At 36.7% G+C, this 23,830-nt stretch overlaps 4 protein-coding genes across 6 annotated transcripts in view; all 4 read right to left on the reverse strand.

Annotated features, from left to right (window-relative positions):
* Nucleotides 1–1,937: 1,937 nt before the first annotated feature.
* On the reverse strand, nt 1,938–6,448 carry mfsd14a1 (major facilitator superfamily domain containing 14A 1). Its single transcript, XM_016282674.1, has 7 exons — nt 6,152–6,448; nt 4,424–4,519; nt 4,149–4,211; nt 3,938–4,065; nt 2,938–3,052; nt 2,631–2,855; nt 1,938–2,468 (listed from the first exon to the last, which is right to left on the reverse strand). Exons 1-7 carry the CDS (start codon nt 6,227–6,229, stop codon nt 2,262–2,264), a joined length of 912 nt encoding a protein of 303 aa, XP_016138160.1. The 5' UTR covers nt 6,230–6,448; the 3' UTR covers nt 1,938–2,261.
* A 2,870-nt stretch (nt 6,449–9,318) lies between these two features.
* On the reverse strand, nt 9,319–13,136 carry LOC107593054 (protein ABHD14A-like). Of its 2 annotated transcripts, none has more exons than XM_016282634.1 (5): nt 12,980–13,136; nt 12,361–12,632; nt 10,190–10,305; nt 9,850–10,085; nt 9,319–9,760 (listed from the first exon to the last, which is right to left on the reverse strand). In XM_016282634.1, the coding sequence occupies exons 2-5, from the start codon at nt 12,630–12,632 to the stop codon at nt 9,578–9,580; spliced, it is 807 nt and encodes a 268-aa protein (XP_016138120.1). In that variant the 5' UTR covers nt 12,980–13,136; the 3' UTR covers nt 9,319–9,577. The 2 variants fall into 2 exon arrangements, with proteins under 2 accessions (XP_016138120.1, XP_016138119.1); XM_016282633.1 differs by lacking the exon at nt 12,980–13,136 and adding an exon at nt 12,913–12,956.
* Nucleotides 13,137–15,573: 2,437 nt separating this feature from the next.
* LOC107593055 (hyaluronidase-2-like) lies at nt 15,574–23,167 on the reverse strand. 2 transcript variants are annotated; one of them, XM_016282636.1, is made up of 3 exons: nt 22,721–23,167; nt 21,058–22,045; nt 15,574–16,412 (listed from the first exon to the last, which is right to left on the reverse strand). In XM_016282636.1, the coding sequence occupies exons 1-3, from the start codon at nt 22,771–22,773 to the stop codon at nt 16,026–16,028; spliced, it is 1,428 nt and encodes a 475-aa protein (XP_016138122.1). In that variant the 5' UTR covers nt 22,774–23,167; the 3' UTR covers nt 15,574–16,025. The 2 variants fall into 2 exon arrangements, with proteins under 2 accessions (XP_016138122.1, XP_016138121.1); XM_016282635.1 differs by having other exon boundaries at nt 22,725–23,166.
* Nucleotides 23,168–23,175: 8 nt separating this feature from the next.
* The window catches only part of LOC107593092 (hyaluronidase-2-like), a 9,233-nt gene continuing 8,578 nt past the window's right edge, over nt 23,176–23,830 (reverse strand). Inside the window, exon 3 of the mRNA XM_016282675.1 lies at nt 23,176–23,254. Coding sequence (XP_016138161.1) covers nt 23,176–23,254 — 79 coding nt within the window. The remainder of the gene's footprint in view (nt 23,255–23,830) is intronic.

The following is a 23,830-nucleotide window of genomic DNA, read 5'->3' on the forward strand; positions in this document are numbered from 1 at the left end:
AACGTGAGACTGGTTTGCTGTGTAAAGCTGTATATAATTAATAGTGTGTACATTTATATTTTTCTATTTATGGTTTAACAGTGAACGTTGTAATCTGTTTATCATGGATTGCAGTTTGGCTACTTGTTCATCAGTAGCTCAATTTTAGGACAACCGTAAATAAAATGCAGTTTGAAAAAATTGTTCACCTTTTTACTGTGTAGCTTAAAGTTTAAAAACAACCAACACGATCACACATATATCAAAATATTTAACTTTTATTGAAATGCATGTTTAGATACTTTAATATGTTTAGACATATTTACATTGTTCAGTCAAAAACAATACACCATGTTTAAAATTTATAATGAAGACAGCACAACAAAACCACAGAACGTAAAAAACAAAACAAAAGCCACACTGTATTCTGAGATGAAGGAAATATTTGACAGGAAATCATCTCATAAATATCCAAAGCACACAACTAATATTTCAGATTAACTCGCCTGTCTTGTCAATATATCCATACATTAGGTCAAATGTCGAACCTTAAAATGAGCCATTCTTTATGAAAACAAAAAAAATATAGAAAGGCCACTGGCAAATTTCACTTTCTGTTTGTCAAATGTCAGTTGGCATTTGCGAAGTGTTTCGCGTAAACGTACATTTTTCATAAAAGAATGTTTCTACACAAGGCCGAAAGCGAATCCAGACAGAAGACTCGTCAGGCATTTCATTTTCACTACTGATCTAGAGTCAGCTCTACTGTTATTTTACACAAGACTGTTCAGTTGTGCAGATCTCGAGTCTCATGCGTCACTTAAATTCACCAGTTTCCATCAACAACACAATTTAAGCTGGGAAAAGGCACCATTCTAAGTGATAAAAAGACAGGCTTCAGCTTAAACATGAGCAAAAAAACGAAAAGGAAAAGGAACTTTGAAGCTGTACCACAATCATTCCACTGCGACGTTCGTTTGTCAAAGCCTGAAACCGAACTCTCAGTTAAGGCCATTCATGTCAAAGCATTAGAAATCCGTAAAAATTATCTGTCATGTTCCCAAACAAACTCGTGACCTCATGAATGCAGCACATTTATAGCAAAACCACTTCATCCAGTAAAGACACTGGGCCTCAAAAACAACTCATTTTATGATTTTCACCAAAAGTTTTACAAACGACTTAAGAAAATCGCTCTGCTTAAATTCTTATGATTATATGAACAACAATTTACATAAATTTGTTCAACTAGAATTCGTATGAATGGTTTTACGAACAATTTGCAGAACTTGGTTTAGCGCAAATTCTTACATATGGTTTTACGAAGTAGTTTTCCGAACGATTCACACAAATGCAATTCATCCAAAATGTTTAAGAATGGTTTTATGAAAGATTTGCAACAATTTGTGTTGAACAAATTTATGCAAATAGTTGTAGGAACCAAATAATTTTTTGCTTCTAAAATTCTTATGAATGGTTTTACGAACGAATTACTCAAATTCGTTCAACTCAAAACCTTGCAAGTAATTTTATGAACAATTCACACAAATGTGTTTAACTGAAATTCTTACGAGCGGCTTTACGAATGACTTGCAAGAATTTGTTCTCCGCAAATTCTTGCAAATAGTTTTAGGGAAAAATTTCTACCATTTTTCAACAAATATTTTTACGAACAAGCTACAAAAGTTTGTTCAATGCGAATTCTTGTGAATAGTTGTGATTCACACAATTTGTTCTGCTTGCGTTTCATGAATGAAGCCTGTTATTTGTACATTGTCGCTAGGCCCTTCTGAAAAGGGGAACACACTGTGTTCGGAAACATTCCTGACCAGGTTAATGTCCCTGAGTGAACTATGGTAATGAAGAACTAGACAGCCAAACAGAGCAATGTAAAAAGAAAGAAAAAAAAAAGGCAAAAAACAAGTAATAAAAAGAATAAATACAAGCCATTGCAATAGTGCCTTTGGACAGAACCATTGTTAAATATATGTTCTTCTATATACATTTCTTTTAAAAAGTGGTGCTCTATTGGCGATTCAGTAGGGACGCCCAGTCTTAATCATGGAGACTTTCCTTCCTGTCTGTAATTTCCGTAAACCTTAATGAACAGGTTCAGGTGTATTTAAATGAAATTCTGCAGGAAGGTAGAGCTCTAAGCGCAAAACTGACCGTGCCTCCGATTTAGCTTTATATTTCAATAAATGACAATAACCTCCATGCGCAGTTTCTTCCCCAATGCGTAATAGGGGGCGTGGCCAAAATGGCCACATCGAAACTCCCAATCACACGTTAGTGTCCTGTAGAAGGGGCTCTTTGGCCTCTCCGGGTGGGTGGGGACTGTGCGGGTGGCCGTGGGGGGATGTGTGCTTCTTCCAGCTGCCCGCACGAGTGCCCATATGGGGGTGTTCGGGAATGAAAAGCGCCACCAGGAGCGCCAGCAGCACAGAACACGCACCAAAGAGGAACGGCGGTCCCGGGATTATTGCACTCTGTTAGAGGAACACATGAAACACGGTTAACGCAAAGTCAAGAACTTTTCCCAAAACTGTCTACGGTGAAGGCCTATTTAGACAAATGTTCGTAACAAAACTATGCGCGATGACATTTTAAAATGCATCTCTATAAACTCCTTCACCCTACCGATAAAACACTTGCACAGCAAAGGGGTCTGCTTGTTCCCATGAGATTGGGGCGCCCCAGGAGGCCGGTCTCATCTTTTCCGGAAGCGATTCGGGCACGGCCACCAGGATAAAGCAGATGTCCAGCATAGCAATGGCAGAAGCCAGAACCACTACCAGACTGTCTCCATAGACCTGACTCAGATACGCGCCGATGGCCGGGCTTGTCACCAGACTCGCCGCAAACGTGGCCGAGACCTTCCAGAGAAGGAACAGAGGGGTTAATACAAAACAAAGGGGCAAAAAGAGAGATGGCGTTGTGTTGGCCGGTTACACGTACCATGCCGTAAGCCATACTGCGCTCATGCTCTTGGGTGATGTCGGCCACATAGGCGAATATAACCGAGAAGGTAACGGCAAACACTCCAGATACAGAGATAATGGCAAAGTACCACCTGAAAAACAACAGGAACACTTTTAAATCTTTGCAAGCATGAGATTTAAGTTGTGCGTGTGTAGTACAAAATAGAAACAAACCGATATATCAGTGAGACTGATACTTGGGCTTTTTGAGATGATCTGTACTGGCTATGAACCAATATTACAATCAGTATATTACAATAAAAATAATGTCTTTTTGTTGTTATTGTAGTTTGATTTAAAACAACTTTTTATTGAATTTTAACATTGGACACAGAAAATAATGAAACATGTCAAAAGAACAAGTATGAATTTTGTGTACATCTTATTTGCATCTTTTTCAATTAAAATGAAAAAAAAATTAAGATAATTAAAATAAATTAATAGTAAATTAAATACTAAAATGACTGAAAATAGAACATAATATAATAACATAATGAAATAAAAAATTAAAGATAAACAGATTTTTTTTATTATTACAAAAGCATGCAACTAAACTATTAAAATTTGTTTACATCTCATCTTTTTAAAATTAAAATTTTTAAATAAAAATAAAAACGTAAAAATCAAATACTAAAACGACTAAACATGATATATCAAATAATGACAAATATATAATGTAACAATGAAATAAAATAAAAACAAAAATACATTTTAATTTAAATGTTAAAATATAAATATTAAAGCTAATTCAAAACATTAATAAATATTATAACAGTTTATAAATAATACGAAATTAACACTGTTAAAAAGATACGTTATGATGAATATATTCAGATATCCAAATCAAGTCAACTTAAATATTAAATAAAAAATAAATAATAATAAAAAAAACTAACTACATTTAAATTTCTTTTTCTAAATTTCATAAAAATTAATATACACATTTGTCGTGTCCAAAAACAAGAAACACGACATACCATGGGCTGATCTTCAATAAAGGAATTGGAGCACACGTGAAGAACACGGTGAGTAAAAGAAACGACTTCCTTCCCCACACGTCTGACAGAGCACCGATCAGAGGAGCGCTTAAAAACGACAGCAGACCCTGCGAACAAAAACACGCCGCTTCTGAAACATGAACTAGACTGGATTATCAGGATGTAAACTGAAGGATGTTAAAGCTGATACCTTGACCCCCTGAATCAAGCCATTCATGAGAAACGTGTGTTTCGGGAATGTTTCATGAAGAGCCTGCAGACACATGAGACACAAAACAACATCAGTTATGACGCCAATGCAAGTTTGAAGCTTTCCTACATGATCATATTACCCAATATAACAACAGAGACATAAAGTGGGTTCCTAACACCCGTAACATGAAATAAACGTCACCTGATATGAAAATAACATCTTGATTTAACACAAAAATACGCTTATTTTGGTTCGAAATGACCGCAACTTACTCCCAAAGTAGGTGCTGTCAGCAAACCCCAAGCGAAGAACTCCAGAAATATGACGATGACGGCATGATAAACGCTGGGAGAACCAAAGCCTTGAGGCTGGACAGAGAAGAACCAGAGATGTCAGCCATGGTGAAGAAACAAACCAGTATTATTACACATCCTTTACAGCTTCGGATTGGTTTTGACACTAAGAGATTACATGATTAGGACTGTTTGAGGCCTAATCTATCAAACTAGAGTATCAGACGTTTTTTGAGCGCCAACCAGTGCAGATTCTGGCTTATTTTGTGCTGTAGGCAAGATAAAACATATCCAAACAACCTACAATTTTAATAAAACAAGCAAAATCGCAACTCTTGATAACATGTCTGCTTCTGTCATGGGAAAAAGCCAATCGTTTCTGGTGGGTTTATGAAAATTTCAAGCAAATGATCTGCAACTCAATGGGACTGACCACATCTGCACATGTGAGGGGCTCATTTGAGTGTAAAGCATTTTAGACAAATCACTGACCATTACGATATTTATCATCACTGGCCTTCAGGCAGTATTGTTATTGTTCACTGAAACTATTTCAAAATTGCTTTCAGTAATTGGAATAGAGATCAAATCAATAAAATATAAATATTAGATGAAAAACAAACGGAAATAACTGAAATAAAATAAGCTGAAGTACAAAAATTACTAAAACTTGTTAAAAAATTAAATATAAATATTAAAAAAAAACTATAAAAATGACAAACGCACATAACAAAATTACTAAAACTTTACTAACAAAAATGACAAATATTTACTTGGCAAGGACAAAAATTATTAAAACTTAAAGTGAAATAAATAAAGCTAAATAGAAATACAAAAATGGCAAAAGCACACAACTAAAACTACTATTACTACTATCACTAAAACTTACAAATGTTGCCTTGGGGGCTAACTGAAATATATTAAGCTTAAGTATTAAAATGACTACAACTAAAATACTAAACATAAAAATAAAATAGAAATATTTACACAAAACATAAAAATGACAAAAGCTCATAATAAAATTACTACCATTCAAATAAACATACTACATTCGACTAATATTAAGAACTGATTTTAAATTAAAAAGCCAATTCAAAATGTGTATATACATTCAAAAATATAAAGTATATAAAAAACACTGTTTTCAGGTTTTCTTGACAACTAAATTTATATCCAAACCTTGTAAACATAAGCATGATCATGAGTCGTCTGACACACTTTATACTTAAATGACATGAAGTTTCGCATATCTACCCTAACACATCAACACTGAGGCAGTACCATAATAACATCAGATGATAACAGCATTGTACTTTGATAATTATCATGGTACTGATTGACTGCCATATCCATTTACCAAAAAAAGGTCAAACTAGGTGTAGCAATATTAATGAATGTTTATACTGTGTTGTTTGAACGTCATTATAATAGTTAAGTCTGTAACATTTTTAAAGGCATCTAGAGTGTCATCAAACCACCTGTGCATTAATAAAAACACGTATTTAAGTGTTCTGATGTGATTTATTGCTCTTTACAGGAAGTAAATGCTGATGTTTACAGCCTTGAATGTCAGTTACTCCTCCAACGCGTGCTCAGAGCATTTTGCCTTTTGTCAGACATTAACATAATACGTATGTATAAGCTTATTTAAGACTTAACCCTCCGTATCGGATGTGTTTGTTGCGGTTGAATACAGAAGCCACTCACCGTTCCTCCATCCTTGATGATAATTTTCTTCGCCAGTAACAAACTGCGATTCACTCGCTTCTTCTTTTTCTGGGTCATATTATCATCTTAGTTCTTCACACTAGGTTAAAATCGGCTTCGTTTTAACGCGAACGCATGTGTGTGGATGTGGAGTGGGACACAGAGGAGGGAAGAGGGGGGAATTTTAGCAATTTGGGGCTGTTTTCGGTCCATTCAGTTTCGCATCATGTACACGGCAGCCATCTTCCCGAGGAGAGACTCATGGCGTGCGTCATGACGTCGGCATCATTCGATTCCGCCTGGCCACGCCCACACACAATGCGCACACGTGGTCAAAACACGAGTAAAAGAATCATTAAAACGCTTTTTCCCCGGTATTTTAAAAATTCTATTTTATTATATTCTACATTTTTTTATACAAGCCATTTTCCGTGTTAACGTTACTTTTTCCTGTACATTTTTTTTTTTAGCTTAATTTTATAATTTCTCTTTTTTTATTTTCTTAGAAGTTCACGGAAATAACTATGATAATAATATAACTCTAAAATGGTTACTATAATAACACCATAATGATAACACTATAATTATAATACTATTCTAATAATTATACTACTATTACTCCTTTTATATGTATCATGTGTCAAAATGTATCTTCTTTTATTGGAAAATTTTACATTTTATAATTGCCTTAATCTTTTAAACAACTGAGAAGATAGTGCTCAAACTACACTATATGAAAAGCACCAGTTAATTTCAGCTAGTCAAGAACAAATGTATACTCGCATGCGTTATAGGTACGTTATGGTCTCTGACAGACATCATGTTGAAGCCACTCAGGCCACCATGTTCTCCTTTAGTCAAAACATCCATTAGTGTGGGCTTTCTGTGTACTCCCCGGACCCCAGTGCTTCTCGTAAATACCGCAGTGTATCCTGCATGTTATTTTTTCACAGAAATTTCGTGATATTCATATAATGTGGATTTGAAAGCAGAAGGATTGTAAGGTAATATTTATTTATTACCCGGCAAGTATCCATTGCAGTGATTGATGCCCTTTAGTGTTATGCTAATGTTTTTAGTTCTAATATTCCAATCAACAGCAAAGTCTAAGTTTTTGACAGACGTGTCGTGCGTGAGGGCTGAGGAGTTTGAATTTTGGGCCTTATAAAATGTGCTGGAGGCTTTTTGAAATGTTTATTTATATTTTTTGAGTAGTTCATTATACTTATTTCACAGAATTAGGTTTATATCGTGGTTTAGTTCATATTTATATATTTAACATTTGATCGACTTCATTTAGTGCACTTGAACTTATAGACCCCTTACAATTGTTTGGTTGTACTTGATGTCTCTTGTGGTGTATGTCCATTAAATCACAAACGCCAAAACATTAATGTTAATGAACTTTATTTTGCATTGAACAAAAGCATGTTTCATGGCTCTGCAGTACCATGCATCCCTTCAGGTTGAAGATTCGGGATGTCAGAAATGGTGATCAGAGGTGCCTCACTGTCCTCTAAAACATATTCATATTTACAAGCTATAAACAAACAAAACAACAGACCACAGCACATAAATACCACACACACATTATGGTTTCTGTCATGTAGAAGCTTTAAGCAATAAATAATAAATATGTAATGAACACCTACATTTTTAGGTGTGGTAATGTAATACCAGCACCATTTAGTGAACACTTTTTCTTCTCTGCACTCTCAGGAAATGTTCTATTTTTTAATCTAATAATAATCTGAATAATCTACTGCCAGTACGAGTCTGACAACTACTGATAATGAAAAACTGAATTTACAGGCGTCCAATACGGCAACTTTTGTCTCTATTTGTGCACTTCTAAAACCATATGGCGAGTCATTCACACACTAACATGCTACATTCAGTAGTATGTGTGCCAACTGCTGGTGTGAACACTCTATATGATTTCACTCGATGATAAGACAAACCTATTCGAGCCAAAAATAAGAAACACTGTTTTCTCCTCCGAGATGTTCTTGTAGGATTGATGACTTCTGTCAAGCATATTTGAGATGGAGGGTTATGACAGTCATGATTTTTGGCATTATGTGACTCACGTTGTTACAGAAAACCATGACAATCATATTTTAAAAAAAACAACCCTCATACAGGAAACCATGGCATTTCTATTATAGGGATAGCCAAAGACCAGAAAACATGACACCTGAGTTATCGGAACAATCCTCAGAATGGAAACCATGGCAACCATGTTATTGGAAGCAACTGTCAGTCTAGAAACCATGGCAACTGATTCACATGAACATTTCTTAGCCTGGAAACCATGGCAATTGAGTTACAGGTACATCCCTCAGAAAGAAGGCCATGGCAACGGAGTTACAGGAACATTTGTCTGAGCAGAAACCATGGCAACAGCGTTACAGAATAACTCTCAGACTGGAAACCATTACAACTGTGTTACAGGAACTTCCCTTAGAAAACCATGACAACTTCGTTACAGGAATATTTCTCAGACTGGAAACCATGGCAACCATTTTATGGGAACAACCCTAAGAAAAGAAACCACGACAACTGCATTACAGGAACATTCCTCAGACAAGAAACCATGGAAACAGCGATGCAGAATAAACCTCAGAAAAAAAAACACAGCAACTGAGTTACAGTAATATTCTTCAGACTGGAAACCATGGCAACTGAGTTACAGGAACATTTTTCACCCTGGAAACCATGGCAACAGCGACACAGAACAACCCTCAGAAAGGAAACCATGGCAACTATGTTACAGGAAAATCTGTCAGACCAGAAACCATGGAAAGAGCGTTACGGAATAACTCTCAAGACTGGAAACCATGGCAATTTTGTTCCAGGAAAATCCCTGGCAACAGCGTTACAGAACATCTCTCAGAAAGGAAACCATGGCAACTATGTTACAGAAACATCTGTCAGACCAGAAACCATGGCAACAACATTACAGAATAATTCTCAGACTGGAAACCATGGCTATTGTGTTGTTAAAGGAACATTCCTGAGACTGGAAACCATGGGAACAGCATTACAGAACAACCCTCAGGCTGGAAAATTTAACAACCTTCGGACAGGCCATTATTACAGGCAACAATGTCAAAACTGATAAAAGGAAATGTTTACAATCTACAAAAGAAGCTTTACTATAGTCATTCTGCAGAAGTTTTGTTTATTTGATATATTATAATATCTAATCTCTTGATGGTGCACGCAGGGAAATTATAAGGAGTGAGCAGATGTGGATGGCTGGTAGAACGTTCAGGTGTTGTGTTACGTTTCAGGACTGGTTTTACAGCTACACCGCAGTCCTGTTCATCATTTTCTTGTCTTGCGTCTGTCTTTTTCTTCCCCCAGTCTCTTCCAAAGTCTTTTTCACGTGTTTGTTTGACCTGTTCTCACTCTCTCCGTCCCTCATTCGAGTTTGCTGAGGAAGTCGAGCAGAGTGCGGTGGAACTCGCGGGGTTTGTCCATGTAACAGGCGTGCCGCGCACCCGCCAGCTTCACCACGGTGTGATGAGGCAGCTGAATCAGGTTCTTATGAGATTGGGCGCCCAGGTTGGTGTCTAACTCGCCATATATGATTAGTGTAGGAGTCTGTCATACAGATGAGAAGTGAGAATTAAAACCGAACATTAAAATCAAGGAATTCTTAAGTGTGAGATGATTTGAAAGAAATACGGCACCTGGATGTCGCGGTACTGCTGTGGGGTGATGCCGCGGGTGCCCACGGGGGCGATGGGCACAAAGCCATGCAGCTGGGCGCTGTGTTTCTGGAGGAATGGCAAGGCGTAATGGCCGCTCATAGACGGGCTCAGTAACACCGGTGCTCGCACGCCCAGAGATTCCAGAAAACGCTTTAGCAGGTCCACGCGGCTCTGATCCGACTTTGCAGACTCAGAGTCCGGAGAATTCCCAAAACCTGACAAGAAACAAGACGGTTTAGTGATCTGCTTTAGAAGTTTTTAATAAATCAGCATATCAAGAACATTAATAAAGTGAAATATACGTTTACAGAGCTCATACCGGGCAGGTCGAGAGCGAGGGCCTGGTACCCATTGGACGCCAGCAGGCTGAGGGTGCCCAACTCCTCCCACGTCTTAGAGGTGAAGGCCTGACCATGAAGAAGCACCATCTGCAGCCTGATGGAGAGGAGATACAGATGCTGAATCTTTACAGTTACATAAGAATAGCTCATAATATTTATATGCAGTATTTAGTAGTTCGAAAATTACCATGGTTACCATAGTTTTCATTAAAATACCACTGTCTATCTGTTCATCTACCGATCAAAACTTTCAAGCAACCAGCCAAAACTCCCTAGCTACCATTCAGAACATTTTAGTCACTGCCCAGCAACCACACGAAACTCTAGCACCTGCCTAGCAACCAGCCAGAAGGCTTTAAAGTCGGTTTCTTCTCTATTGTGACATATATCCAAGTGAAACGGCATCTGAAATGAGAGGGCGGGACTTGATTTCATCCTTCAAGAATTGATTGGATTGTTGGAAGTTTTGAGGAGTTGCTAACAAAATGGAGGCAGATCTGAATGCCAGTTTGCAGTTAGTGGTGGGGGATTTCTCTGAGTCTCCACTGGATTCACAGCCGACACCAAAGCATGAATAAATGTTTTATTTATTAAGCATGACGATGACGATCAACGGCACAAAACATGCCTAAACAGTGCATACGCGCGCGAGAGAGACTGCCTGAATGACTGAGCGCGTCCTCCATCCGGTTAAGTCATATTCATGAAAAAAATTAGTTTGCGATGTCCTAAGAGTAATGTTGTCGTAAAATCAATGTTTAGGGGTAACATACTCCCTCATGATTGGTGTCAGTGCTATAAAGTGAAGCATCAGCTTCAGCTTTTCCCTGTCGTTTATCCCAGCGTTTACACTCACGTCACTAGCTCCGCCCTTGCGCCATAGCTCGTGACCGGAAGAGAAGATGAGTCGTTTTGAGGGGGAGGGGAGGATAACGTTTTTGATTAAAGATTACGAGGGCACATGAATTAAAAAATAATAATAATGAAGTGCACGGATAAATTATTTACAATAAACACTACAGTATTCCTGTAAAAAAATAAGAATTTTCAATGTTGATTTCATGGTGACTTTAACACTAATAATTTTTGCAGGTGAAATCAAGTCAGTGGGAATCCACATAGTCAGGAATTTCATGTGAGGGCGAAAGGTTTACTTCTGCAAAATTATTACAGTAAATTGATTTTGCGAGCGAACCAAGTTTCTCGAGAGAACACAATACTTCTGTGAGGGAACGCAATATTTTGCAAGAGAACACAAATGCCAATGAGTGCAATCTTTATCGAGGGAAATGCAATATTTTGTGAGAAAACGCAAACGTTTTTTGGTGAACAATATTTTTCAAGAGAACGCAAAAGTTTTGCAAGCTAAAGCAAGGTTTCTCAGGAAAACATTTGGCGAGAGCATGAAAAAGTTTGGAAAACACAATACTTTTGTGAGAGAATGCATAAGTGCAAAGTTTCTCAGGGATAGACAATATTTTGCAAGAAAACTAAAGTTTTCTCAGGGAAACACAATATTTGTTGAGAGAACAAAAAAGTTGTGCAAGCGAAAACAAAGTTTCACAAAAAAAGTTTTTTTGTGAGAGAATGCAAAGTTTTTCTGTTAAAGGGGTCATATGATGCGAATTCAAGTTTTCCTTTCTCTTTGGAGTGTTACGAGCTGATTGTGAATAGATAAGATCCCTGAAGTTATTTTACAAGTAAACGCAAAGTTTTCAGGTGAATGCAATCATTTGCAAAAGAACGCAAACGTTCTGCAAGTGAATACAAGGTGAAACTGTTCTAAATCAAAAAATGTGTGCAAAGAAAACTTTAGTAAACGATTATATGATCATTTTAGTATCATTTTAAAACATTAGGCTATAATCTTGTATTCTCCCTTACAAAAATTAACCATGGTTTCACTACAAATAAAACCAAAAAACATGGTTAATAGACAAATTAACCATAGTTTAACCACGGAACAATGCTTTGCCCCAAAGACGTAAATTAGATTTTTAATGGTTATGAACTGAAGAACGAATCAGATTTACTATTCTATACAGAGCTTTCCAATTATGCCGTAAATTCGGAACCTAAACCTGATGTCTAGCTCAATACAGCCATTCTATAACTCTAGAATAGAACTTAAATGATAAAGTAACCTGACCTGGGCACAATCTGTCGCCCAGCGCTGTCCACAGGCAGAGCCTCTCGGAAGAAGAGCGGCGGGTCTCCGGGCAGCTGGCCGGTCCTGACCGTGATGTTGATGCTGTTTGGCGGCGGCGGAGGAGGAGAGGCGGCCAGACCCCTCCGCTGCTGCACCTCCAGAGACGGTTCCATGCTCCCCTGCCGCATGGAGGGCAGCAGCAGATACAGCAGCACGGTGGCCAGCAACACCAGCCCCAAAACCACCAGACGGTTGCGGAAGAAATTCATCATCTGCATGTAAACCCATTTAATTACAGCAGATGAAACAATCACACTCGGGTTAACCAGCTGACACCAGGAGCAACCATTAATCTCATTAATCGCAGCAGATTAAACCCCCAGACTCCATTTTAACTGGGTGGCACGAAAAATAAACACGAAAATATCTGAAATGCATGATCGAATTTATAAAAGACTTTAAAACAAGAGTATGCGTAATTACAACTTTTGTAGTTAATGCATAAAAGTCTACATCTAAGTAACGTCGCTGAAATAAAGTGCGCAGACGTACCGCAGCTGCAACCAACATGGCGATAAATGCAAGAACACGACAGCCATGTCGTACATTTAGTACTTACCTAAAAAATATACGAAACCCTGTAAATATCCAATAATCGATGACTGTCGGAAAGTTTGAGATTGATCATAATTCGCATGCAGTGACAGTAGCAGCGTTAATGAGTCACCCACAATAATAGTTCCGTGTGGAAACGGGTAAACGCGTGCGATGGTTCCGACTCACTCCTGTGGCTGTGAATTAACCTTTCCTTGGAAATCTTTCAGAGTTGTTGCGAAATAATATCTCATAATAATAGGGCATGTTACTACACAATTGGAAATCTACTGAGCCTCTAATGAGACATGGGAGTGAGAGAAAAAAAGGTGAAGGGAGGAACAATTATATTGAAATACAATTGCGTTCGCTAGCAAAACTTTTTTGTAATGGAAATAATATGAGGCAGGAGAAAAAACGATATGTGGATGGTTCTTTCAGTCATCCACATCAACTCACTCCGTATAATTTTTCTGCGTGCACCATGGATTCACTACAAATCAAGTTAAACCAGGGTAACCACAAATTAACCACGGTTTTGCTACACTAACCATAGTTTAACCATGGTATTTGTAGTAAAATTCTGGTTATACAAATAGTAATCAATGCATCAAAAACCATACACTTTTACTATAATAAAATCATGGTTAATTTTCCTAAGGGATAAATTAGATGTCTTTTTTGTTTTTAAACGTATGCAGAATTACTTTAGTAAATAGTTTTGATTTCTATTCTAGTCAAATACAGAGAGAACTATGTGCATTGTTCAGCAGAGCCCTATGTAATATTGTGCAAGATGACATATTGGCTTAGACATGTGGATGCAGTGCGATTCCCAACAGTCTGAGCCACAGATCCCAGTATTATTCCCACACAGCAGCAAACACACGGAAGATCCCAGAGCAAAGAAGAGGGAGAGAATAAAAGGAGACTGGATGTCTGGTTTGAGTTATAATAACACAAGACGTTCTCTGTGCTGCCAGCCCGTAATGTTCCCTTTGGCACGGTCCGACTACCCCCTCAGGAGCGGAGCAGGACCTAGAAAACAAGAAACCAAGGGCTGGAAAAACTAGAGGAAAAGTGACCCAGCTAGTGAGGATGAGGGGAAAATGACATTTAGAAACAGATTCCTAAATATGTCTCATAACGATTCAATGTTTCAACAAAAAAAATGTCCAGTTTAAATGAAACAAACCCCAGATTTTCAAAATGGTTTCGGACTCTACTGGAGTTACTTTGTAAAAATCCAAAAATTACAAGCAAGACTTTGCTTTTAAATATGAGATTTATTGTAAAAATATAAAACAAACACTTTCAGTCACCAAACACCTGATACAATTCAACCTGGAAGCGATTGATCATGTATAACTCACTTTATACGAGTCAATCTGGACAGAACAAGCAGAATTTGGTATCAAAATTCTATTGTATAAAAATAAAAATGAAGCTTTTAGGTTTAATTTTGCACTTGTGAGGTTCTTTAACACATAGTCAATTAAAGAGACTGTTCACCCAAATATGCTATTTCTATCATTGCCTACTTTGCAGTCCAGACAAGAAAGCAGTTTGTAAATGACAGAATGTTCATTTTTGGGTGAACTATGCCTTTAAAGGCACTACAATGACAAAAAAATAACTACAGGAAAAACAAAACCGCAGATCTATGATGGTGTAGTTGTCACACAAACTCTGAAAATGCGCAAAGTCTTTCCAGTTTATCCCACACGAATAAAGAGCAGAAATGCAAAGTTCAGCAATAAAAGAGGGAAATCCTTCCTCAAAACAGATTTGTGAAACCCAGGCAGAAAAATAAGGCGGCATCTTTGCTTGTGTGAACCGCAGTTTGCTGATTTGACATGTACATTCATGTTTTTGGCAAAAGTCGTCACAAGATTTTCAAAAATTCCTCACTATCCAGCAGTGGTCTAAGAAAACCTGTCAAGAACATATTTCAGTCATATTTCAGCCCCAAATGAAAGGAAAACAATGACAAAACGTATATTTTGCATAAAGAAACCTAATTATAGGACCATTAATATCCGTTGTGACATTTTCATCATAATTAAGCACATTTACAAACTGATTTCTTATCTTATTACTGTAAAATTACTATAATGAGAATCACATTGAGAATCATGAGGATAAAAAAAAAACACGTTTGAATGCATTATAATTTCTAGGAGGAAAAAAAATCTAAATTATCCTACAACAGGCTTTTAACTTTGGAGAGAAATCTGACATTTCATGAATTAAAATTTTATTTTAATATTAGTATTTTAACAATTTTTTGTATAATAATTTATAACATCATTTGAATTGGCATTTTATATCTCATGGTAGAATTTTGTATTGCCTTAATTTAAAATTTATCATCATTTTCTTTTTTACTGTAAAGAAACAAATGCTATACTATAATGAGAATCACACTGAAAATAATAATAATGTCAACAACAACGTGTTATGAGAATTTCTGGATGAAAATGCACAAATGTCATGAAATCAAAAGAAAACCAATGGAAAAAATTATGAAAACGATCCTAAAACGGGCTTCATTTTCCTCATGCAAAATGTAATTTCTCTAATTTCTTAATTTTGGAGTGAAATGTGATAGAAAACAGGTTTCAATCTAAGTGAGGTTTTAATGAGGCAGCAGCGTTGGAAGTAACAAAACATGTCTCTTAAGGAGCTGGTCCTGTGACACACAGCAGAAATAAGGTCACAACTGGTTTTACGCAGGTATGAAGGCAAAGAAACACAACCACATAAATTTGTCTTTTTTTTATAAAAAATGCACACAGACAAGATCACATTTCTTTCACGCATACACAAACATCAAACCTAGCCGAAAATCACAATTCCGCCTGTCGCAGTTCAGCCTCCCATGCAGCAGGGGGCGATGCACTCGAACAAAAAAACCACTGTGCTCTAACTCCACAGAGTTAGCGTGCGCATTCAAATTCTCCATTTCTGTTCAAATTCTATCGAATAAAAGGCCTTCCTCCTGCTGACGTCACGCATTTCTTGACGAGAAGGTCCGGCGTATTGTCCTCAAATTACTTCTACTGAACTCTTCAGTGCAGGAACCCCATCAAGAGCAGCGGCAACAGCAGAACTTGCAGAAACGTGGTCCAGACGAGCGCAGCTCTATTCCCAGCATCCCTCTGGCTGCAGTTGTCGCCGACGTACCCGTTATAGCACTGACACTGGAACTCGTCCCGTACGCGGCTCAGCTCTTCTTCTCCCATCTGGCCCGAGACCTTCAGCGTGTTTCCCTGCCGCTCTATGCTGTGGGTGTTCGGGCTGAGATGCAGGTACGTGTCCGTGTCGGGACGTTTGCGAAGGCAGCGGCCCCGAAATCCGCAGAGGTTTCGGCTGCACTGCTCGGCGGCCGACGTCACGTTGAGCAGGTAACGACCCAACGGCCCTCGCAGGTATTCATTAAGACTAGAACAAGCCGTCTGGAAGAAACGAGAGTAAAGAATTCATCGAATACCAAATTTTACGTACACTAGGTTGTAAATTAGACCAATATCTTTCGCAATCACAAACTGCTAAGAAGATTCATTGGCCAATATTTGACCATTTCATGATTAACTACTTCGGCTAATTTCTGCATTGGCATAATAAAATAAATACTTTCTCCCTGTGTCTTTAAAATCAATAGAATAATGTTTGATTTTTTACAATTTTTGATTTAAAATACATGTATTTATACAAACACAAATATACTTATATATATTCATTTTAATATAATTATTTGAACTCTTTAATTTTCGCAAAAGATTCATTTAAATTGTAATAATATTTTTATATGATTATACATATATGTATAAATATAAACAATTTCTGTAAAAATATATATATTATGTTGTACGGTTTTTATTTTTGACTTACTATATACTGTGTGTGTATATATATATATATATATATATATATATATATATATATATATATATATATATATATATATACACATATATATATATACACACTCACACAAAACATATATGTAATTCATTTTAATAATTTAACACTAACTAATACTTTTTATAAAATTATAAATAAATAAAAGTGTGTATATATATATATATATATATATAAACTATATATATCTAAATAGTGTAAAATATTTAATTCAGCTGTTTTGTTTACTCTCATTTACATTATGTATAAACAATAAGAGCAATAAATGCCTGACAAATGATGAAAGAAATGTTGTAATAAATACTGTTAAATAAACTAAAAATAAACAATAAAAAAATCAAATTAATTTACTAATTGAATTAATTTTTAAAATAATTTTTGTTTTTAAGGATTCAATTTAAGTGACCGTGGTAGTGTCTTAGTTCCTTCCTGAGCCGAAGTTCAAAGAGTTTTTCTCTCTTCAAACCTATTTTTTTGTCTCTTTTCAAAACTTTTTTTCTCTCTTCAAAACTTGTTCTTCTCTCCAAGAGCAACACAAGAGAGAGAGAAAAAAGATGGCTCGCTAACATTAGCATGCAGTACCAACATCGGCCACCAGTATGCATGAAATTAATGCTTAAATCACTTTAAACCTTGAATAATAAATACAAGACTTTGCACGCTGCGTTCATATTTTGGCCACAGCTTTTTATATCAGTTTTTGTCCATTAAGCCACGTTAAGTATTTTCTATATAACGGTTTTCTGTGGGGGAGAAAACGCCTAGCATTTAATTTAGCACATTGACTCTGCTTGTCTGACTGAACTTCCCCGTTCCGTTTTACCGACTGGAATTTAGAACATTACTTACAGCCAGATTATCATTACCCAGGACTCCATACACACTGTAACAATTTGCCCATGTTTCCCCTGTTTTTCTCCATATTTCCATCTCGTGGCGCTGGGAAAACAGGACAGCAAGCAACTGTAGCGCATGTTTATAATATACAGCTAAAAACAACTCTAGCTATTATACATCAACCAATGTATATAACCTGATTTCGTCTTGATTATAACATGCAAATCCTTCGCGTAAATGTATTATTCAAGGTTTAAAGTGGTTTAAGCGTTAATTTCATGCATACTGATAGTGACCTGGTGGCCGACGTTGGTACCGCATGCTAATGTTAGCTAGCCATCTTTTTTTCCTCTCACTTGTGTTGCTTTTTAGAGAGAACAAAGGTTTTGAAGAGAGAACAAAAAAATTGAAGAGGGGAAAAAGTCTTCGGACTTGGGCTCAGGAAGGCTCTAAAGGCCCGTTCACACAAAGCACGATAACTATAAAGATATAGTTCTAAAAATCGTTCTCAATATTAAAGAATAGCATAGGTCACACCACAACAATAACGAAAACGATACAGAGGAACGATATCAATTTTTCTCCAGCTGATGAACGATAAAATACTGACAGCCAATCAGAATCCATCCTGCTGTAACGAGCTCAAGAATTTAAAGCGGCAGACGCATGTGCGCTTAGAATAAACAGATGATATCGTTCGCTGGTGTGCGAGACACAGATACGTCCAGTAGCCGTTATGTGATCTTCAGCCTCCAGACGGACCAGAATTACTCTACAGACTACAAGGACAGTTTTACAGACGTGTCCATGTGACCAGCCGTGATGTCAGTATGAACGGTTAGTTAAGGTCTGCTAACTAGGCATAGTATGATTAGATGTTATTGGGCGTTCACACTGACACAAAATTATTACAACGATTTTTATATTTATTTTGTTTTTCACAAATTGATAGCTATAATTTATTTTGAAAATTATCATTATATATATATATATATATATATATATATATATATATATATATATCTTTATACATTATGTATTATAAATTATATTAATATCATATATATATACATAGAGAGAGAGAGAGAGAGAGAGAGAGAAAATTAAATTACAATTCATATTAGTATTTATAGTAATAATTAGTTTTTATTATTTATAATGTATATAAATATTACATTAATATATATTAATATTTTAAAAAATTTGAAAACAAATCACACAAATGTTTCAAAATACATTACAAAAATATATACAATGAAAAACATGAATATTAAATTACAATTTATATTAATAATAAACTTAATAATTTAATAATATTAAAATAAAACAATATTAAAACATAATAAATATTTTTTTCAGTCATTTGACACTATTCAATACACTACTAAACATACTAAATGGGTGTTTTTTTTCAATCAGAGGAACCAATTTAGACCAAACGTCCAAGTAGATTTTTTTTTCAAATGCAGTAAAAAATCTATTTTTTTACTCTATTAGGAAATAATTGTCAGTAACTAACCGGATGATTTTTTTTCTGTACATTCCTGCCATACAGACATCACCTTGACAGTCACCACTGATAAACTTCTAAATGTAATGTAGAAACTTTCATTTTCTGTTAAGTTGCTTTGTAACAATTTATATCGTGAAAAGCACTGTACAAATAAACGTGAATTGAATTAATTATTTTGTATAATATTTTCTAATGCACTGCTTAATAATTGCTTTTTATAATTACTTCTGGATCGATTTTTAAAGAAAAGATTAAGAATCATTAGTCATTTAGTGGTGTCAGGCGAGTTGACCTGAATACCGAACTTTAACTGCTCTGCTCATGAAGCTCTGGGTTCGTTTTGAATGTGCTCCAGTAAACCTCAGGGCCTCACGTGTCATCCGAGCTGCTGATGGCATTGTGGTATTTGTTCTACAGAGCTGACGAGACTCGATGAGGAACACAGATGAGTCTTTGTCTCCAGAAAGCTGAGAAGATTCTGCATGTGTGCTTGCTATATTTAAGACAAGCCGCAACATATATCAGTCTGTTTAAATTCTCTGCACCTACACCCCGTTGGGAACATCGCTCAACGGCAGGAAAAACACACCATGACACTGCACTCCTGAAATACGAACACCTCAGAAACGGCTGAACTTCCCTCAAACAGCCACAGAAGCCAACAGACCATCACAAAGATCGGTTCAGCTGGACAAACGTAGCTCAGGTTTTGGGGTTTGCCTCTGCAGGACCTGCCTATAATATTTTTTGAGGATAAAGATCTGGGCTGGTATCCAAAAGGTGGAACATTTCAATTCTGCAAAAACTGATCTCAGGTTACTTACCTCAGGAACCTACAATAAGTGTCCCTTTAGATTAAAACGTCAACAAAATGACTACACAACATATCGGTATATCGGCTAACCATATCGGTTATTGACCAATATTAGAAATGTTTTAAATAGATATTTAATTGTTAATGCTCATTTTAAAACGCTTTATATTTTAAAACATTTATCATTTAACCCTGTAAAATGTAATCTTATAATGTATATTCTAATTTTATAATTTTACACTGTAATATGTAAATGCAAATCTCAAAATTAATATAAATACATTACAATGTTTTAATGTTAAACTTACTTGTACAATGTAAAATTACTCAAATGAGTTTTGTGTTTTATGCTTATTGTTTAATAATATAATTTAATAATAGAACAAAATAAAATAAAAATATTTTCGAATCCTAAATTTTAAAAACAATAAAAAAAAATGTATGATAGATTTAATATATAAATATATATATATAACAAATAAAAGATTTCTGGTAGATACTAATAAGCTGATAATTATTTTCAAGTTATGGCCGATAACATATAAATAGACAATAATTACAATTCCCAAATATTTTATCTAAAATAAAATAAATGAACTGAAAATCAAAATCCATCATTTTAATTGCCACAAGTTTAGGCCTCAAAATTATAATATACAGTATAATTGTTAAAAATTTAAGATTTTTAAATGTAATTTTTTTTTTAAGATTATTAACTTTCAGTGAGTGTTAGATGAAGGAAAGGGTCATCTAAATGTAAAAATAGAGCAAATAACCATGAGCAACAATTAAATATCCAATATCAACCGAAACTGATAAACTAAAAACAAAAACTCTAGTATTGACCGATAACTAATATGATACCAATATGTTGTGCACGACTAGGCTACTTTATGGTTCAGGTCAACTTCAACAAACAAGCACCCACACTGGTCCAGTACTAACACTCTTTTTGAGGGAAATCAAACATTGCCACACCAAGAGCAACACAAGCATCACCTTACGGAAATCTCACCTCTGTCAGCAGCAGGAGTTCAAGAAGGTTGCCGTTAGAAGCTGGAGGATTGTTTTGGTAAGTGGGCCGCGTGTAGACAAACACAGGCCTGGCTGACCCGTTCCCAACAGAAGCCAACCTCATGCCCTCCTTGACCCGGTTCCGTACGAACTGGCGTCCGGCCAGTTGGTCCTTCAGCATATTTGCCATGTATATGGAAGGATACAGAGCTGTACTCTCCATCCACAGCCACTTTAGTTGGTCGTTCCTGGTCACCTCCACATCTGGACAGCGTCCCGTGTAGTTCTTACTTTGGTAATTGTGATTGTAGCAATCAGGAAAGAGGTAGAAACCCCAAAGTTGCTGGGGCCGTAAGCTCTTGGCTGATCGAAGCGTCTCCAACATGAACTTACATGCAGAAAGCTCAAACTCTTGCTGGGCCACTTTGGCCACCTGATCTTGAGGCGAAGTTGGGTTTTTCTCAGCGACTAACCGTCGCGAACGATCACGGTAAATGTCTTTAGGGCCCCAATTACGTATCCAGAGTGGCCGCCACTCCTCCCAGTCGATCACAGCGAGGCCTTTCACTGTCGGGTCCTTGATGTACTTCTTGAGCCCTTCCGGCATCCGTTCTAGGTGTTGTGTGAGACTGGCGATTTGCGGTAGGCCGCCGTTGACTGGAGTGCTGTCTGACTCAAAATACGGGTACATACCTAAACGGTCTTGATAAAAAATGGTGAGATTTTGCTTGGTGAAGCCCTCGTTCGGTGACGCCACAATTTGGAATTGATCTAACTGGAAGGTGACGTCATGTCGAGGTCTACAGTCTTCTGTAGGGGCGTTCCAGGCCAAAAGCAAAGGCTTGCCGGAATACAGCGGCCATCTAGTGTTTTTTAACTGCTGTGCTTTTAAACAGGTCCAAAAGAGCATCGAAAACAAGAGCCACAGCCAGGAGACCCATTGAGGTTGGGTCGCCCCAAACAGACGTGTGATGTTTCTCATTTCAGACCTAAGAATACAGAAAACCACTACAATTAATACAATTTCAAACTCACTCTGAATGTTCTAAAGCAAGTTAAAACCTTGTTACCTTATACATAAATGAGAGCACTTACAAGTATGAATTTTGCACAGCTTTATCATAAGAAAAAACAGATAACGCATGGGAATCGAACCTATGACCTTGGCTTTGTTAGAACCACGCTCTACCAGCTGAGCTAGAAGTTTAAAAGTAAAAAAGTGTGGAAGGAACTTTCAAAAGGAAGGTAGGAAGAAAATATGACTTTCTATTAATACAAACAACCAGTTGCATAATCACATCCTCTACAAGCATTAAAATGGTCATGATGATTAACTCATTGTTACATTTTCAATATACTTACACAAATAAATTAGAACATTTACATTCCGGCATCTACCAAACTTTTGTCAAATGCTTCTAAAATATATTTTTACAGTACAAGTGATCGCTGGGAATCGAACCCATGACCTTGGTATTCGAAATAGAACAAAAGAAAACAAACAATAAGCGCTCATATTTTGAGCATTCCACAGAACGTTTAAACTTTGTTTCAAACATTCGATTCGGTTCATCGTTCAGTGGTGTATGTTACAAAGCCGCTTCCGCTTTACATTCTAGGAACAGTTACACAAGCTAATCGTAATCTGTTTAAGGAAACAACACTGACCTGTAGAGATCGGACTGAACCCGTTCAGCACACCGGTCCGATCACTCATAAACTACCACGTAGCGTCCACCCATCCATCCAGCGGATGCCGACACCCCATAACTACAAAGTCCCAAACGCTATTTCAAACCAAAACAGTCTATTATCATTGTTTCGACGTCTTTGAAACGCCCCGTTCGCGTATTGCGAGTAGTGCTCGTGGCCAGCTGGCTCATCTGGATCAGTGATTGAATGTGTGCGGATTTCGGCCCTCAGATTGATAAATGTAGTTGTGGATACAAAGGGGTGCGAGTTCGTATAAATGACGCAGTTTGTTATTCTGTAACGTTAAAATTTGAGACCACTCGATGTTATACGACATATAATTATATATTAAGTTTGCATAAAGTGCCAAAGTGGTTACTTTGGGTGCAAACGCAGAGGAGTTCTCGTAATGTGCCCCCTGTCCCCCCTACATGGCGAGTTGGTTTAGTCCGGATTTCTCCGCTGGGGATGAAGAAGCGTTTCTACTGAACAGAGCCGAGAGAGACCTGCAGGGGTTTAGAGCTTCGGAGAATGATATTTACTCTTTTCTGCCTTTTCCTTCCTTTGCTATATTTATTATTTTCCACATTATGAGGGTAAAACTGCAGCATGCCTGAAAACTCTGGCTAGCAAAAAGTACTGAGTTAATATTACTGTTGGTTTTGAACGCGGTACCATTATAGTAGCCTACCACGTTTTTTATAAATTTTTTGACATATATCACGTTAATACCATGTTTTTGAACACAAATCATGGTAATACGATATACTTTTGTGAATTACATTAGGCTGCACTCTTAATTGATTTTATTAGACTACTCTGGAATAGCTTAAAGGGGTCACATGATGCGATTTAAATTTTTCCTTTCTCTTTGGAGTGTTACAAGCTCTTGGTGCACAAAGAAGATCTGTAAAATTGCAAAGACTAAAGTCTCAAATCCAAAGAGACATTCTTTATAAAAGTCCTAAAATGGCTCGTTCTAACACGCCCCCACATGTCTACATCACGATGTGGGAAGATTTGCATAACGCCTCCCAAATGTTCATGCAAAGAAATAAGGCGTAACTTTTATTCTCGCTGTA

Source organism: Sinocyclocheilus grahami, unplaced genomic scaffold, assembly GCF_001515645.1.
Source record: "Sinocyclocheilus grahami isolate Dianchi unplaced genomic scaffold, SAMN03320097.WGS_v1.1 scaffold163.1, whole genome shotgun sequence".
Taxonomy (NCBI): Eukaryota; Metazoa; Chordata; class Actinopteri; order Cypriniformes; family Cyprinidae; genus Sinocyclocheilus; species Sinocyclocheilus grahami.